The 19367-nt window shown below is 42.0% G+C and overlaps 1 protein-coding gene across 26 annotated transcripts in view; it reads right to left on the bottom strand.

Annotated features, from left to right (window-relative positions):
• NRXN1 (neurexin 1) overlaps nt 1-19367 on the bottom strand; it is a 1090355-nt gene that overhangs the window by 729671 nt on the left and 341317 nt on the right. For all 26 annotated transcript variants that reach the window (XM_056853804.1, XM_056853802.1, XM_056853800.1 and 23 more), the window contains one exon: nt 493-794. In XM_056853804.1, the coding sequence (XP_056709782.1) occupies nt 493-794 (302 nt within the window). The remainder of the gene's footprint in view (nt 1-492; nt 795-19367) is intronic.

A 19367-nucleotide genomic window follows, 5' to 3' on the forward strand; every position in this document is an offset into this window, starting at 1 on the left:
CTCTGCTCCTACAAATGCAGTTATGCCTGGGGTGCGGGATAGATCTTTTATATCTTTACTTATGGTATGATATATTATAAATTATTTCTTATTATTATTACTATTACTATTATTACTATTCTTATTTTCCATCTAGGATTTATTCAAGTAAAATGCATGGATTCCAAGAGATTAAAAAACAACAACAACTGAGTTTCAGCAACAGAAAAACACATCGTATGAACAGTTCAGTAAGAAAAGACTGCCCAGATGCTTGATCACTATGATTACAGTCATCAGGCAGTTCAAAGCAACCCTGAACCACACCAGCTTTCTAGGTGTGCCTGTGCTCATGAGTTGTTGAAATGATCCATCTCTTGGTAAACATGTAGAACGCTACATTTCAAAGGTCTGCTAAACACTCAATGACATGTTGTTCTAATTACGAGATCACCAAACACTTAGCTGTGGCAGAAGCAAAGTCAGTTATTGCTGTATCCATTGTACTGTTACCTGACGCAGATTCCTGGTTACTTTGACATCATGCCAGGCATTGTCATTAAATTTCCCATTCACGGGTTCCACCAGTGCTTCAAAGGCCCCTGAGCCCAAATTAATAACCAAGGAGACAGCTCCGTTTTTCAGGGCAAGGTTGACATAATCAGCTGACTTTCCAGTGTGAAGCATTAGTCCATTCCTCTGAAGAGTTTTAAAGGAAAGAGTTATTTCGTCACTGCTGCTCTGGATAGGATTCTGGGACAAGTCATAGCAGAAATACTCTGATCCTTTGAATGTTGCAATGTATTCTTCTTTGCCTATATAAATAAAAGAGAGAGAGAGAGAGAGAGAGAGAGAGAGAGAGAGAGAGAGAGAGAGAGAGAGAGAGAGAGAGAGAGAAGGAAAACTCTGAATCAGTGGAACTTAAAACAGAATTATTCACCAAAAAACAACAACTGATTTCCCCCCCTTTTCATAAGCACCATCACTATGATTTTTTTTTTAAGAATAAAAATCCACTGGACACCTACTCCAAATTTACTTCAGTGAAAACTAGAAAGAAAGCAACTTGTTTCCACATATTGGTAACATGTAACATCTGATTCAATGTATTTGCTGGCAATCATGAGGATTTTTTTGGTAAAGCTTCAGCATTTGGAGGAAGCATCTGGTGAAGACTTGAGATGTACAATCAAGAAGGATATGGTTAAGTCTAGTTAAGTCTGAGAACACAGAATGATAGAACTGCCACACTGTGAGTTTCAGTCAATGTGGCTTGATGTCACCAAATAATAAAAAACTTTTGAGAGTTGCCCCAAAGTTGTGCGTAAAATGTCAGCCGGCACTGGGAGGACTAAGACATGTGCTCAACTTCAATGCATGTTTCTTTTAAACAGGGGCCAAAAGAAAATTGAAAAAAAAAATAAAATCTGATTTGTGACATTTCAAAGTTATATTATGAAATTCGGATTTTGAAATTAAAATGTTGAATATATTTGACCTCAAAGTTCAAGGGATTTAAATGTTGTCATTTCTTAATCATCTTGATTTGGGCATGATTTAATTGTGAAATCTCATGAGCTGACAGATATCAAATACAAATACTAAACATGAGCTACTAAGTACCAGTACATGTCAATAATCAAGTATTGCCCATTGCTGAATCTGTCTGCATGTCAATTCAGTGTTTTTAAAAATACAATATTGTTTGGTTGAGCCATCTCCTGTCATACATCTTGCTGATACCCAAGTTATTCCCTTTGATTGGACCCTAGGGAAGAGGGCTTATTCCTGATCTCCCATATACAGAGGCTCTCATTCCCTTTTTTTGGCAGAGTAAAAGTTTACCATAGCGATCCCCAACATGATTCTGTGAGGGCCATGGTTACCTGCTGATGTATATCCTGATGCTCATTTGCATTCTACTCAAAGCAGAGAGCCAATCCTGCCTTTTCTCCAATTCATCACCTTTGTGTCTTCAGGAAACATTTGAAAATGACTGCCTCCATCGTAGGAGGAGCACTGGCTTGGAGTCTCTTAATGTTTTGTTGAAATTCCCAATGTTTTGTGATTGCTCCCCCCATTTTATTGTGGTGCACACTATCTGTTATCAGACTCCCCCAAATCCCCAGAAGTTCAAAAGTTTATTCAAGAGCAGACTTCCTATAGTGAGAGCATGCTTTCACAGGGATTTCTTCTTCTTCTTGAATCATCCTCAAATGCAGTTCTTTAGTTATTTTTAATATTATTTCAATCAATTTAAGTGACTATTTACAGAGATATATGAGCAATACAATGCAGATCTGAAACCCTATGAACTTCTAAAATTTCAGCAGAAGGAGAAGAAAACAAAGAAAAAGAAGCACACACCAAGCAACCTAGAGAAGAGACAAATAGGAGAGTAATGGGTAGCATGAAATAATGTCAATAACAGTAAATAATTTGTATTGAGATGAGGGGTTATATTAGAATTACTGAGCTGCTGTATGTGAATTCATGCATAATTGCCACTACTGGCTGGTAATTTGGAAGTGATCAAACCTGTGGTAACATTATGAGTTTGCCAACTGCCTACCCAAATGGATTTAAACAATGAGATGAATTCCTTTGCAAAACTGGCAATTGAAGATATTATTATTATTACTTAAAGGGTACCCAAAACTTGAAATGTCATTCACTGAAAAGTGGTTTTTGTAACAGGGTCTCACCATTTAGAGGCGAAGGGGGAAGTCAAACATCAACTAATGTTTATTTTGTCCCCACCAAACGGCTGCTTAAATCAGCCCAAAACTTTCTTGCAGCCAGCTCAAGGAGAGACTGTAGATGCAAACTATAGCAGCCCTCTTTCTGTCTTCCTCCAAGATGACTGTAAATGTATTGTGATACAAACATTCTAAAGCTTTCTGTATAATAAATTCTCATTACGTTGCAGTCTTTTAAAGCCTCTCAAACCATAGGAAGGGTCTAACAAATGCTTGGTTTCTTATTTCCACCCTTTGCTATCTCCAGATTTATTTATTTTTTGCTTTCTCTTTTCAGCCCTTATTTTAAAAGGGTTATTTTTGGTCATTATTCCACTATAACAGTCCTTTTGTAACAGCCAGTTAGGGACAATAAACCATTTCAAGTATCAGGCGCTATGAGTTCCAACCACAAACACCAATATATCAGTTTTGATACATTAGCTTTGCAGATTAACATGAAAATCTCTTCAGACAAAATCACAATCTTGGATGCAGATCTTGAGATAACTATAGTAGGCAGGTATGTGCATGGGACTTTACCATATCACAAAAAGAAAGAAGAATCCAGGAAACAGATTCTATAATAAAATTTACTGCAAAAATTCACTGTAAAGGCCAAAGAACTTGGCACTGGATTGTGTGAAAATTGCATTTCAATTACAGCGCATTCCTGAAAGGAATGCCTGCGCCGGGCTTAGGAGGCAAACTAGCAGCATTGCCTCCTAAGGAGATTTTGGCACTGCTGAAACCTCCGCTCAGCACAAAAAACCCATGCAACCCTCATGCCCCCCAAAAGGGGGCATTCCTGAGCCAAAACCCGCCCCCCTGCCAGAACGCCTCCCAGCTCACCGCCGCGGCCTGTGCCGGCAACCAGAGGCCAGAAAAAGGCAGCGGCGGCCGGGCCTGCATGCCAGTGCTGGGGCCACTCATGCTGGCGTGTGCCTTCCAGGCGCCAGCAGTGTGGGCCCCTGCGCCGGCGGAGGCCTTTGTCAGCCTCCTAAGGCCTTTGGGTCGGGCCGCTGGTGCATTTGAGGAATGCGCTGTTAATGTGCATTTACCAGAGGAACAATCATTCCCCCCTCCAAAGTATTAAACATCCTTAGAAAAAGCCAGTTCTCACAGTATATGTTCCAAATATGATGGGGCACAGGAACCACTCTCTGGCTTGTGTGCGCATCCCCCTATTATGTGAAGAATGTGTCATGTGATCCAGTGACAATACACACATACATCTGTATTTCAGGTGGTTATATTCATAAGGTGTGTCCACATTTTTTTTTTTTAAAGGGCTGGTTGTGTCATATGGACAAGATGTGAGCATTACGGATGTACTGATTGAGCTGCTGTGTGAAACAGCCCATCTGTTTAAAGAAATCTTATATTTATAGGGAAAAAATCACATAACATACATAAATGGATAAAATATGTTTTTCATGATTCAGGAAACACTTAGCTGCACATAAACCTGCCAGCAATGATACAACACACAATTCTGTTCAGTTAACCCTCCCGCAATACCCGGAAGCATGCATAACTCTATGTTGGATTGTAGCCATTGGTTTTATTGTGCTTAAATGTACTTAAACCTGTGGTGAACTGTTGCAATTATCACTGTATATAACAGCATGTTCTATAAACCCATTCTTCACCATCCACTTTAGCCATAAACTATGGGTTTTATCTATAACGTGTCTGTCAAGTGGGGACAGAAAAATCCTTTCCAACAGCTCCATTCAGGTTGTCAACCACCATCACTATCCTTGTGCTTATTACAAAATATGGCTGCCACAGGTAGGGTTGCCAGGTCCCTGTTTGCTACCGGCAGGAGGTTTTAGGGGTGGAGTCTGAGGAGGGCGGGGTTTGAGGAGGGGAGAGACTTTAATGTCACAGAGTCCAATTGCCAAACCGGCTGGAGATCAGATGTAATAGCAGGAGATCTCCAGCTACTACCTGGAGGTTGGTAACCCTAGCCACAGGTGGTTTTGGAGCTATGTGCAAGTGTCTCCCACTCCCAGTCACCTTACATGTCAAGTTGTGGCATAAGTCAAGTTGTGGTAAATATAATGAAGGATATCTGAAAGGACCAGAATGCTGTAAGCAAATGCAGGACTGCAGGAATACAGGAAAGTTTTCAGGAAGGTGAATGCCTTTTGTACCTGCTGTTAGGCCCTACTTTAAAAGATGCAAGGCCTAATCTGGCATTTTTCTTCAGGGACATAAAAACAGCCCAATCAGCAATTTTGCAACTCTATAAGAAAAGCTAAAAAGGAGAATAAATATAGTGGGCATTGTCCCTGGAAAGATCAAAGCAGTGTAGACAGTACTGACAAACATCTATTTAATATGTCTCTCGTCTGAGACCTATCAGAAAACCACAGGAAGGCAATCTTCAAATACTCATCCATTGGCTGTACGTTCCTTCTTCAAATGGATACCAAAAATGGATTATGAACTCCACAGAATATGTCTGGCATTTCCAAACAGGTTTCCATTCCTTTAAGCTTCTAAAACAAGGTTACCATGCCCTGCAATGCCGGGATATCTCACGAGTAACAGCTACATGGGCATTTCTTTGCTCTTAATGAAGCTTTACAACCCCATTCATCCACAGGTGCCTCATAGGATACTTTAGCCTTGCTTTACTCCTCTCTGCTCCTGTTTTCAGTGCTGTTGCCCCCTGCAAGATGCAGACTGAACCAAACAGCTGTTAGTCCCAGCATTTCGTGATTGTGGTTCTTACCAGTGAGGATGTAAGACTGATTTGTATACATATGGATTCAGAGGAAGCGAATGCACAGTTAATCCCTGTACATTTTGTAGGCAAGAATGCTTGACAGAGGCAGGGAACGGCTGAGGGAAACTGCACTGAATTCAGACCTGGAGACTTCATTGTTTAGGTCAGGGTCTCTGACATTGGAGATGGAAAACTGGGGCTTGAGACACAGCAAGCAGAAGGCACCACCCTGATGGCCAGGGAAGGCTAGAAGGCTGGCTTCCATCATTTAGACCCGGTCTGGCCAATCCTGAAGTTCCATACTGCCCATCAATCACCTGGGCTGATGTTGCAGAGCCCTCCTGCACAGGACTTTGAAGACTGAGCAACAAGGTCTAGAGTAGGCCCAAGCTGTCCATAAGGCATGTGGATCATGGTTCAATTGCTAGGCATGTGGATCCTGGTTGAATCTAACAGCACCTTCTAGCTGCCTTGATGGCTGATTGAATATGGAGACCAAGGACTCTCTACGTTGATGTTAATTTTAATTATTGTATTCCCTAGATTCCCTTCTTTAACGTCAGTAATCCAGACTTCTTTTGACTGCTCAGTTGCTGATATGATCCCCTGTAGCAGATTGTGATAGCAATTCCAGATTTAACCACAGCAAAATTTCCAAGCAGTCCACTCCCTTTCATTGACTGATAGGCAACACGATGTTTGCTGATGACCAGAAGACATATGGAGAAACCTCCAGTCTACAATGGATTTAAAAACTGCCTATCAAAAATCTCCCAGCTGTGTATTTAACATGGTAATTTCAAGTCACATTTCGAGCTAAGACAGTTGTTAAATGAGCTATTGTGGGCCAGCTGGCAAATGGCACTGAGCTTCTTATTTCATCTTAAACTTCACTCATCAAGCAAAACACATCCTCTATGTTCCTTTCAATGAGCTTGGCTTTTTATATTGTTTTAAGAACATAAGAAAGGCCATGCTGGATCAGACCAAGGTCCATCAAGTCCAGCAGTCTGTTCTCACAGTGGCCAACCAGGTGCCTCTAGGAAGCCCACGAACAAGATGACTACAGCAGCATTATCCTGCCTGTGTTCGACAGCACCTAATATAATAGGATTGCTTCTCTGATATTAGAGAGAATAGGTATGCATCATGACTAGTATCCATTTTTACTAGTAGCCATGAATAGCCCTCTCCTCCATGAACATGTTCACTCCCCTCTTAAAGCCTTCCAAGTTGGCAGCCATCACCACATCCTGGGGCAGGGAGTTCCACAATTTAACTTTCTCATCCTGGTTCCCCAAAAGAAACCACAGCAGTCTTCATTCACCGCCACTGCCAGAGCAGCAGCCAAAGGGGACTTTCAATCTCATGGCTGACCTCTCCCAAGTTCACACTGAGGTAAAACAAATGGGCAGCCTAATTTGGCGGGGGGACTGTGCTGATTCTCACACACCTGCATGGACAATTGGAAGGCACTGGTGTGTCTAGGATCCTCAGTTCTGCAAAGCAAGGGCAGCCCAAACTGAGCAACCATCTGAGGAGTCCAAATATGATGTGTGCCAGCCTCAGTTATGCAAAGGTCTTGGGGTGGGTGGGAGAGAGCTGCCACCAGCGCTTTTGAGGGAACTGCTCAGAAACTGCTTAGCAGCTTGTCACATGAGACGATATCCATTGCAATCTCCACTGCCTGCCAGGGACATGGACATATTTGTAAAGGAGAGGAAAAATGGAAGTTAGAAGTGAAAATATGCCCAATTTTTAAAATCATGTAATGGCCTATTGTTATGCTGCTCAGCACACAATAAGAAACAAGGAAGACAGAGGCAAAAACATTATTTTGGCTGGAGCAGCAGAAACCCTCAGGCTGGCCCTGCTGCAAGGATAACAAACAAGGACTTGCCCTACAGATCTCTCAATTTTTCCCCTCAAATCATTTCCTTCCATGGAGCAAGGGATGATTCTGTCAAAGCACACCCAACTGCCTGGAAGCTGAGCCAGGAAGGAGGGAAGTTGGATCCTTTCACTCCCTTCTCTCTGTCTGAGTCTGACTGGGTTCCTTGGGCCAAACTTTTTGTACACCCTGCTGATTCCTTTCAGGATTGACCAAAATACATCTGACAGAATTTCAGTGGAAGTGAAACAAAGGTTCAGGTTATTAAATTAAAATAATCAGATTAGGGAAGGTTCACATATTCCTAGGCTGTCACCAAAAGCAAATTTCAAGGCAACTGAATATGCTTCTGGTGAGGTAGAGTTGCCAACTGAACAGGGAAAAAAAAGTCCTGACCTGCTTCTGTGACTTTAACCACAGACTGATATGCAGAAATTAGCAAGTGACATGGAGATGAACATTATCACTCACAAACTGCTGTGCAGAAAAGGCCTTTTGAAGGAAGAACATCCTCAGTATTGGCAATCCTATATTGAGGGATGTAAATTAAAAGGAATTTCAGTAAGATGCATGACATTTATGAGAAGCTGCAGATTTTCATACATCTCAGATTGTTGCTCCTACCAATGAGAGAGGTTATTTATTTGAACTTTTGGACAAAACCCAGACGACTATGTTAAACATTTTAAATTTATCCTTAAATTTATGCTTGTTTTTGTTGAATCACCCCTTCTTCTACTACTGTCGGTTTTATTCCTATGTCAGCATATAACGAAGTATAATAGAATTCCACATCTGTTCCAGTATCATTAAAGGCCTGCCTTGCTTCCATTCCCCAGAATGAATGGATTTTCTTTTAGTGTTAAACAGCTGGTGAAACGATAAAGCTAAAAAACAAGACCTTCAGGAAGAAAAATATTAAAAGAGGAATCCCCCTCCAAAAATATGATATCCAAACCAAAGTATATGAGTTACAAAAGTCAATAGAGAAAAAGGTTGTACAGCCTTGAAATTTTCAAACAGCAACAGAGGCTCTGGGGAGAAGTTCTCTGGCAGACGTTTCTTCCTTTGAAAGAATGGCACAGCTGCTCTTAGCTGGGGACCAAGATTCCAAAAACAAAGATTAGTCTAACCCATATTTCTTTCTCCTTTCTTTAAACAACAACAACATTAATCTGCCTGTTTTGTACCAATGGAGTAAGAAACCAGAGGTAAAAACTAGCTCTGTCACACAGTCGCATTTGCCCTTTCCTCAACTTTTTAAAAATCAAAAGCAGGCCTCCGGAGACTGGGGATAGTGTGATAAAGGAAACTGTTTAACTGTCCATTCCAGGAGTTTTTCTGCTCATGGTCCATCTGTTTGCTCCTCTTCCAAGACTATACAACTTGTGACCCAATAAGTCAAATGCTGCCCACAAGCCATGAATGGCTTTTTTTTTCTGCCCACTTGGAAAATAGTGGGACTGTGGGAGTGTGGGTAGGGTTGTCAGGGAAGAACATTTCAGGAATGGAGTTTGCTTTGGTGGCCCACAAGTCACATATGATTGCACCACATGTGTATGAAATTAGACATGTGGTGCAGTATTTGACAGCTAAGGACATACCCTCATCACAACTAGATCTGTCCTAAAACTTACAAGCTGTAAGAATAATAAAGGGAGGACTTTTATGGGTCAGCTGGTGGAGTCTGATCATCTTTCACAAGGTCAGAGACAGAGACAGATCCAGTGCATTTTGGGGAGTCTGTGAGTCGAACTAGGGAGTGGATCCTGGGATAAGTTCTCACTTGGCAGAGGGCAGCCAGATGGGATTTTGGTGGGTTAAGGTGTGGAACTTGGTTTTAGGGAGCAGCTCCAAGTCAATTGGTGGGGGGGAGACATTATAAACTTCCTTGCTCAAAATACCTTGTAACATTATCAAAGGTCTGTTTAAATCCCTGATGGTTATTAACTGAAGGCATAAGGTAGTTTAGAAGGCATTTGGGAACTGCCGTTTTGCAAGAAATTTATAATTCTGGTATGGATTCTTTGTGGTAAGTTACGACTGTTTAAAGTGTCAGTCTGTATAGTAGATACACTTAAGACAATCTGCTTTCAAAGCAAGTATGTTTGTCTTATTACTGTGCCCAGAGTTTAGAACTGGTGTGGGCAATAACTGGCAATATCTCTGGAGGGGTTTGTCAAGGATTAGGGAGGGGGTTGTGGTTCAGAGGCAGAACATCTCCGTGGCATGTAGAAGGTCCCAGGTTCAATCCCTGGCATCTCCAGTTCAGAGGAGCATGCAGTAGGTGATGTGAAAAACCTCTGCCTTAGACTTTGGGGGGCTGCTACCAGTTTGAATAGGTAATACTGACCATGATAGACCAACAGTCACACCTAATGTAATCACGCCTGCTAATGTCATTTACATGCTATTGCCATTGGGTGTCTGAATTCACTCTTCTCTATCTAAGGATAGATGGACTCACATTCCAGCTCTATCTGAAGAAGAGAGTTGAGACTCACAAAAGCTCATGCCCTGCCAGCAATTTTATTAATCTTTAAGGTGCTACTACGGGATTCTTGCTCTTTTCTACGGTCATTGATCCCAATTGCATGATTAGCAAATCCCATAAAGCACCCTCAAACTTGTTTTTATAGAAGGAGCAGGAGAACATTTGCAGTTGTTTTGCAGATGAAGTTTTGTTTTCGTTATATATGTCAAAGGTTTTCAACCTGCAAGGTCACAGAGCTTGACTTGACAGCTCCTGGAATGAGTGTTTTATTAGATCTCAGAGTCTTTCTCCTTGTTTCTGCAGGTTCTATTTGTGAAGAACTGCAGGACTTGGCAGTGGAGAGCCGAAGCATCTGTGGATGGCATCTGTGAATAATTATATTTTTGCTTAGTAATGATATGTAGGCAAATGTCCTGCCAGCTCTTGGCCTTCCTCAGCTCTGGTGAATGCTCCAAAAATGAAGTTTATCTTGCAATCAAGAGAGCGTTCTTTGCTCTCAGCACAGCTGATTCTTCCACCCAATGTGGTTAAGGGCAAATTCTCACACCCCCTATGGATTCCCAATATGACACCCCATGGCTGACTGTAGGTATTAAAATGTCATATTATGTGAAAGTTGTTGACTTTCTGTTAGGTTTATTATGAGTAGCTGACCTCCAGCACAGTTATCACAACCTGCTCAGGCAACAGATGTATGTGGCACTGCTAGAGCATGGGGCTAGCTGCGGACTTGCACTTCTTCCTGCCTTTTCTATGTTGTACTCTTGCTTGATCCTGAGCTTTGCAGATCAGAGACAAAAGTACAGACAGGTAAGGTGGTCTGCAGATAAACTATAGTGTGCACAGAAGTGGCTCTTGGGTTTTACACCAGATCACTAATCTTTATATCCTCTAGTACAGTTGGTGGCCCATGCTAACCATGAAAGCATCCAAAAAATACCACCCAGAGACAAGGTAGGGATGCCTACAAGTTTGGGTGGGATGACCCAAGTATGCAAAAAAAAAAGTGACTTGTAAATGACCAAAATAGAAACAAATTATGAGAAATGAGTAGATATTAGGAGGAACTGAATAATGCAAGCAGTTGAGAATCGGGTAAAGGAAAGATAACCAGAATAAGATTAGGAAATTGGCACAAATACTTATAAAATTCAGCAGAAGGAAATGTGTGTGTGTGTTTGTGTTTCTGTGTCTGGAGTGAAATTTTCAAAAAATACCAAGACCACGGTTACACAGCCCGGATAACCTACAAGAACCAATTTCTTTTTCCTTCCACTATGATTCCTCCTTGCTTTCTTTAATGCCAAAAATTATAGTTAAGTGCATCTCAGTACTTTCTGCATCCTGGAAGGACTTCCTAGGCAAGGAGAAAAATAGCATTTGTAAGTTCAAATAAAAACACTCCTCCAAATGCCCCAAATCAGTGTGAGCATGCATAAAATGCTGAGTGCAGCTGAGTGTCAGTTTGGGAGGGGGGAAGGAGAATGGGCATTAACCTGCTTAAGTCCATAACAAGCAACAGCATCCTGGAGAACATGAGACATGTATTTAGGCATATGTTGGGAGTAATGGAATATTATTTTCCTTCTGTTGGGTTGTGGAACTGAGCCATGAAGGAACAATGCAAGAAACAGGGTTGCCAACCTCCAGGTAGTAGCTGGTAGGGTTGCCAACCTCCAGGTACTGGCTGGAGATCTCCTGCTATTACAACTGATCTCCAGCCGACAGAGATCAGTTCGCCTGGAGAAAATGGCCGCTTTGGCAATTGAACTCTATGGCATTGAAGTCCCTCCCCTCCCCAAACCCCACCCTTCTCAGACTCCGCCCCAAAAACCTCCAGCTGGTGGCGAAGAGGGACCTGGCAACCCTAGTAGCTGGAGATCTCCTGCTATTACAACTGATCTCCAGCCGATAGAGATCAATTCACCTGGAGAAAATGGCCGCTTTGGCAATTGAACTCTAGGCATTGAAATCCCTCCCCTCCCCAAACCCCACCCTCCTTAGGCTCTACCCAAAAAATATCCGGCCGGTGGTGAAGAGGGACCTGGCAACCCTAGTAACAGCCCTTCTTCAGGGCTAAAGAAATAAATGTGGATGTGATATATGGTTAGCTTTTCACAGCTTTTTAAGCAGCTTTTTATGCAGGATCTTTTAAAGAGTGATGTCCCTCCCCTCCTCAAACCCTGCCCTCCTCATCTCCACCCCAAAAACCTCCTGCTGGTGGCGAAGAGGGACCTGGCAACCCTAGCAAGAAACTTTAACAGAAATGTGGCAACCAAATAGAGTTTATCTGAGCAAGTTAGAAGCAGTCACAGATCAGAAGCAGTATTTCAAACAGCTTGCTCTTGATTTACTTTGGTAGAGGCCTGCAAAATGTATGGTCCACCAAGCTAAAGCAGCAGCCTGCTGTGGAGGCCAATCTCCTGTTGTTGTATCTGCCTTATATTGAAAAAGGAAAGTTTGGAAAGCCAGGCTATGAAGCTGGTGGTCTGCTTTCAGCTTCTGAGTTCCCTAGATGTGCATTCCAGCACTATATTGTAGGAAACTCTTTTTGTGCCAGGCCAAATGGGATCTTTGCCACCAGTCGAGAAAAACAAATAAAGATAATGGCCCTAAGTCAAAATTCCCATGCTAGGCAGCTCCCTGACTGCTTCTCTGCTTCTCTGTTTCCTGGGAACACTCAGATTTTATTGGAACTCGTACAGCAATTAAAGAAATCAAGCACGTAATCAAACAGAAACTGCCGGGTCCTCTTGCAGCTAAAGAAATAAGCAAAGGATCAGAATGTTTAATACCAGGGATGCAATTAGCACAGAGGACAGGCAATTACAAATTTGCTTGCTTGAAATGAAGCAAATACAACTTGCCTTACCATTAAAAAAGAAAAAGAAAAACACCCCAACACCAGCTGCATCCTGCACAAGCCCCCAGACTAATGGGAATAATACAAATGCATTTCTGTCATTGTTGCAAAGTAGTTGACAACATGTCACTCCCCGATGAGTGGTGTACCAATTAGGGCTGTGCCTATTGATATGCTGAATTAAAAACAACAACAACCAAAAATACCTCTTAAATATTTTTCGGGGATTTTTTTAACTGCCAAAAATGGCGGCAAAAAAACGGGGGGTGAAAAAAGTGGACCTGAATAATGCCGAATTTTGTAAAATGGGTGTGTGTGGGGGGGTGGCCTGTGCCATGCAAGCGATATCAGCATATTGCCGGAGATGTTCTATCACTTGGGCAAAACTCTGGTGACACCACAAATTCTTTCCTAAATACTAGAATGTTATCAGTGATGTCATTATGTCGCCATTAGGGTTGCCAAGTGCCAGGTGGTTGGTAGTCAAACAGAAATAACTAGTGCCCCAAAGGAGACTGTGAAATCAAAAAAAATGAGCACTTATTGCATAAAAAATGCTGTTAAGCCTATTTCAGAGTAGTGCAACCTTTATCTAGGTCCTTGACACTTGTAAAATACAGAGTGTAGCCAGCTAGCAAGGGAGGGCCTTGCCGCTGTACAATTGTTAACAAGTATCACAATTTACAATTTTTTCACAATAAAGTGGCTTTTCAATATTTGTGGTATATAACACAACACAATAGAAATGTCCATAGAGGCTACTGACAATGGGGTTCCAGTATTTTATCCCATTTCGCGTCTGCTTCTTGGGTCGTGGTGATCCTCTGTTGATTGTTCCGACTGGAACTTTTGTTCCGTTCGTACAGTGTATGACTTCCTGCTTCTAATGGATGACTGGATAAGGAAGCAAGAAGTCATACACTGTACAAACGGAACAAAAGTTCCCATCGGAACAATCAACAGAGGATTGCCTCGACCCAAGAAGCAGACGCGAAATGGGATAAAATACCGGAACCCCATTGTCGGTGGCCTCTATGGACATTTCTATTGTGTTGTGTTATATACCACAAATATTGAAAAGCCACTTTATTGTGAAAAAATTGTAAATTGTGATACTTGTTAACAATTGTACAGAGGCAAGGCGCTCCCTTGCTAGCTGGCTACACGCTGTATTTTACAAGTGTCAAGGACCTAGATAAAGGTTGCGCTACTCTGAAATAGGCTTAACAGCTTTTTTATGCAATAAGTGCTCAATTTTTTGATTTCACAAGTGCCAGGTGGTGGCAGGCAAACCCCCGCAAATCCACCTCGCTGTCCATCGAACAGCTGAGGGGTGGTGGGCAACATGTGCACGCGTGCCAGCCTTCCGCAGCATGTCACTTCCTGTTTATACCCCAAAACCTCCTGCCAGAGGGGAGAACTGGCAACCCTAGTTGCCAGCAAGGGTCCAACTGGTGAGTCTACTGCTGGTTGCCAGCCTTGTATGTGTGTGTGAGTGTATGTGTGTGTGTGTATTTTTAAAACCTAGCAGGCTAAACAATTAGCTCAAGAAATCACACCTAGCGAAGTCTTGACACTTATTAAATGCTCAATGATTAATGATGAAACAGGAGGGTTGCTGGCTGGGTTGTGTCTTCTCCCACGGGTCAAAGAAAATCTATGATTTGTTTGGATTAAGCAGAGCTAAATAGAACAGAATAAATATCTAGATGGCAAAACAAACAATCAGAAATGTTGAAACAGCTTCAAGTAGAATACAAATAAGTATTTTCCTGATTGCCCTTATTCGAAAGCTATGGGGGGAAACCCCTTATTTGTGTCTGTATACAGAAATGCAACTGATTTGAATGGGCTTTTAGATTTAGTGGCCTGATTCAGTGATTCACTTAGTGGTTTCAGTCTGTGCATGATATTCCCCCACCCACAATACAGTGATGTGTGTATGGAGACGCCCCCACTGAAGAAAATGGTACAACCAATATGTACTCAGGTTCTCTATTCACAGCAGGAATGCACACAGGCCTGTGGAATTTACTAAACACCAGGAAATAACTGCTCATTGTGACTTGCTCAGTGAATCTTTAGTACACCAGTGGCAACACTGCAATGATTTTTATATCAATGATGGTGCAAAAGTTATAGCTACTTATTCTGTTTGTATACAGCTCTTCCTCTAAGGACTTCAGAGCAAACATATATGGGATAATCAGTGTTGCCATATTATAACCCTTTGAGGAAGCTAGTTGATGCTCTAGCCTGCCCTTCAAAAATCTCAATGTAAACCATAGAGTTTTGGAGGAATGTGGTAGAGCATGCTCTTTGCTTCCTGGTTCACTCTGGAAGTGATGGGGATGCTCTAGCACATTCCTCCCAAAACTCAATGGTTTCCATAGAGTTTTTTTAACGGACATGCTAGAACGTCCCTGTCACTTCCGGGGACATTATTTCGCTGTGTGCCACTGTGCATGAGGGACAGATGCCCCCCTTCAGCTGGCCTGCTTCCCCCACCGGCCAGCTGAGGGGCAATGGGTAGGGTTGCCAGGTTCCTCTTCACCACCGGCTGGAGGTTTTGGGGGCAGAGCCTGAGGAGGGCGGGGTTTAGGGACTTCAATGCCATAGAGTCCAATTGCCAAAGCGGCCATTTTCTCCAGGTGAACAGATCTCCATCAGCTGGAGATCAGTTGTAATAGAAGGAGATCTGCAGCTAGTACCTGGAGGTTAGCAACCCTAGCGATGGGCAGGCTTGCTAAATGGCGGGCAATTGCCCACCATTAACAGTCACCTGCAATCTGAGAAAACATTACAAAACTTGTATTCATGATTCCATCACTTTTTTATGCTGTTTTAACATACCCACATGCATGCTCGTAAAAGTATCAGTATCAGTCTGTATTATGTACAGCAGGGGTCCCCAACCTTTTTGAGCCTGCAGACTCATTTGGAATTCTCGCTTGGCATGGTGGGTGCAGTGACAAGATGGCTGCCTCAAAATGGCTGCTTTAGGAAGTAGATAATCAGTGTTGCCATATTATAACCCTTTGGCATAAAATTATTGCCAGTTTAACTTCAGTAACACAGTGCAGATCTTGCACTGTGGTGGCAGCTACTGTCAAAGCAACGTATAAATCTACACAGCCAATCAAACCTCCAATAATCAATCAGAAGCCTTGCTGGGCAAAAGCCCTGGCTCTGCCAACTTCCTAAAAACACTTGGCGGGTGACAGAAAAGGTGTCAGCAGGTGTCATGTGCCATGGACACCATATTGAAGACCTCTGATGTACAGCATTACTGTAGATGGGGAAAAGACAGTTATGAACAAAAAGAAGTGAAAGTACATGCATGGTGCTCACTACACAATTAGAAAATTAAAAAAGGAACAATAGAAGATTCCTAATAAATCAATTCTATTTCAGAAACAAGACCAAGCAATTTGGAACACTGAAATCTTAATAGAAATTTGGACTGGAAGAATTTCAGAAGCATGTCTAATCAGTTCACAGTTAACATCTCTTTATTCTATAACATGCTGGCCCTGTTAGAATTCAACGTGTGTTCAACATCTTTCCCTCACATCGAGAGTTACAGCCAACAACTTATTCTGCCTCAGTTTTGCCCACCTTGTTCTTTCTAGGTCTTCATAATGAAAAGCAGCGAAAAGCGCCATTTGTTATCTAGCAATGTAGCTTTAAATTATTTAGTAGGCTTAATACCAACCCATTTCCAGGGCAATTAGACTGTGCAATATGCTGATTGATTTTCACCCTCCCCTCATATAATCACATAATGGGTTATTTTCCTAAAGCTATCTGACATGGGGTGCTTCATAAAAAAGATTTAATATTAATAATAAAGGGAAAATGGGAAAATACGCTGGGATTTTATGTGTGTGTGTGAGAGAGAGAAAGAGTGAGGGTTCTGGGATTTACACTTTTCTCCCCAAAACCTAATAAAATGGGAGCAGACCAAGGGTCCTGTCTTTACAATTGGATTCCTCTGGGAAATTACAAAGCATGGTCATGGAGGCAACAAACCTCACCTGTTTTTTGTTCCCAGCAGGTGATATCAAGAGGTTTATTCTCACTGAACATTCATTTATTTTTATTCAAAACATTTGCATGCTGCCTTTCCACCCAGCTTAGGGTTCTCAAGGTGGTGAACAATCCAATGTTCATATACAGATAAATACACATAAAATATTTCAAATATTTCAAACAAATAAAACATGCAAACACATAAACATAGAGACTAGTATGGAGAGTCCAGTCACTATTAAGGCTAACAGCTGTTGATCCTGGCTTAAAGAATGGAAAGATTCACATAGAACTAATTCCCTGTTTATCCAAAGTAGATACGCAACCAATATGAACACTTGATATTCCTAGGGTCGCCAGCTCCGGGTTGGGAAATACCTGGAGATTTTGGGGGTGGAGCCTGAGGAGGGAGGGGTTTGAGGAGGAAAGGGACTTCAATGTCGTAAAGCCCAATTGCCAAAGCAGCCATTTTCTCCAGGTGAACTGATCTCTATCAGCTGGAGATCAATTGTAATAACAGCAGATCTCCAGCTAGTACCTGGAGGCCAGCAACCCTAGATATTCCTAAACCAGCTCTCTAGTCAAATCCAAACTGCTGTTTTCTGTTTTTTTACTCTGTTAATTGTATCAAGCAAAACTGACTTCTGCCCCAACTTGGAAATTTAGGGCAACTTATAGTCCACATGTTTGGAACAGGCAGATGTCCAGTGTATCCACTTCCCCCCTCCCATCAATAACTAGTCCATCAAAATGGTTAAGGGAGAGCTTCTTCGTAAAACAGTATACTCATATGAATATACAAGAAAATGGGGTGGTGGCAATGATGAAATTATGTGCCTAGTACCAATAAGAGCTTAACTCCAGACACCAAACGCCAATCGAGATATCAAAAGATCTTACAAAGAGTAATTTATGCTCTATCAAAGAATTAAAAATGATCTTTAAAAGCCACAAATCAAAAGCAGATCTCCCTGTGAAGTCTAAGGACCTTAAAACCTCCATAAAGCATCAAGCATCACAATCGCTTTCCTTTTTTTTTTTAAGTACACCAGCAGTTGTTCATGTATCCAGTGGTTTCCACTGATTTCATATTTCTTTAAAAGTGTATAGATTTGCCCGGGAAACTGATAAGGACATATCCCTACTGAGACATTATTCACTGCCTTTCAAAACAGGAGTTTGCAAAAATGCTCTTAAAATGCAAGTGGATTAATAATGTGAAACAATAATTGGGCCGTTTTGCAGTATTCACATTTCAGAATATGGAAAATCACTATCACAACTGGGTCAAATTCTATGTTGGAGTAATTCCACCAAAGCCAATTATGCCAGCAGAGAATGTAATAATCCACTAGTTCAGCTTTCCTGAAGCTGGCATCAGAAAACAGTTGGTTAATGACAGTGCAGCTTAACAGCAGTTGCTTGACTTTGGCTTGACTTTCGGACCTATAACTTGAGAGAATATCTTAGCAGGATGATTGGAATACAACTGTTTGCAGTTGCAAAGTGCTTTGTCTATGAATCTGTGGAGGGCCTCCATTAAGAGCAATTTGACATTTAGTCGAGAAAGAGAATGACTATTCAAAGAAAAATGCAAGGGTTGTGAGAAAACTGTTGTAGGGTTTTGCATGATGGAAACATACATTTCAAAATCGACAACCATTATCCTTCATTCATGTACAGAGAAAGAGACTTGGGGGGCGGGCGGTAATATTGCGGGTAAATGATAGGGAAGGAGTACTGACAGAGACTAAGTGGGCCAGTTGGGGAAGATCAGTAAATAATTGTAGCTGATTGGTGGTGGAAAGTGCCATCAAGTCATAGCTGGCTTGGGGTGACCCTATAGGGTATCCAAGGCAAGAGACATTCAGAGGTGGTTTGCTATTGCCTGTCTCTGCATAGCAACCCAGGACTTCCTTGGTGGTCTCCTCTCCAAGTACTAACCAGGGCTGACCGTACTTAGCTTTCAAAATCTGTCAAGATCGGGCTAGCCAATGCCATTTAGGTCAGGGCTATAGCTGATCAGATACGATTATGTAGCTAGGATTGCTATCAGCATTTTTTCCCTTGGGACTAAAGAGAGGTGGACCAATTGATTTACTCCTTGTCTGCTTGAGAACACAAACAACTGAATGTGTGAACTGGCTCCACTGAAAATAACTGGGATGGAGGTGATATGAAATTTTCCTCTGGGCACTGGATGTGTGAGTGTGAGTCAAACGCACATCATCAAGAAAAGGTGAGCGTGCCTGTAAGGAACAGCTCTCGTTTCAGTTAATGTTTAACTGTTATCCTAATTTGGCAAAAGTTAAAAGGTATTTCAGAAAGTGTGAAGGATGCTGCCTTAATGTTTGCTGCCTGAATTATAGCTAACAAACATCTGTTTAAACCACAGGGAGCAGAGAATTCATTTGCACAGGGTGAAACTGATTGGCTGAAGGTGAGAGTCTACTGTCAGCATTCCATCCCATCTGAAACAACAGGAGTCTGACTCTATAACACTTTTGTGGCGGTTTGTTCCAGCAGACTGCTGTAACTTCAAACAGTGGTGGCATAAAGGACAGTTTGCCCCAAATGTCTAGTGGAAACTGGGGATAGGATCCAAAGGAGGTAGTTGTATGCATTAGGGACCA

Source organism: Euleptes europaea, chromosome 7 (genome assembly GCF_029931775.1).
Source record: "Euleptes europaea isolate rEulEur1 chromosome 7, rEulEur1.hap1, whole genome shotgun sequence".
Taxonomy (NCBI): Eukaryota; Metazoa; Chordata; class Lepidosauria; order Squamata; family Sphaerodactylidae; genus Euleptes; species Euleptes europaea.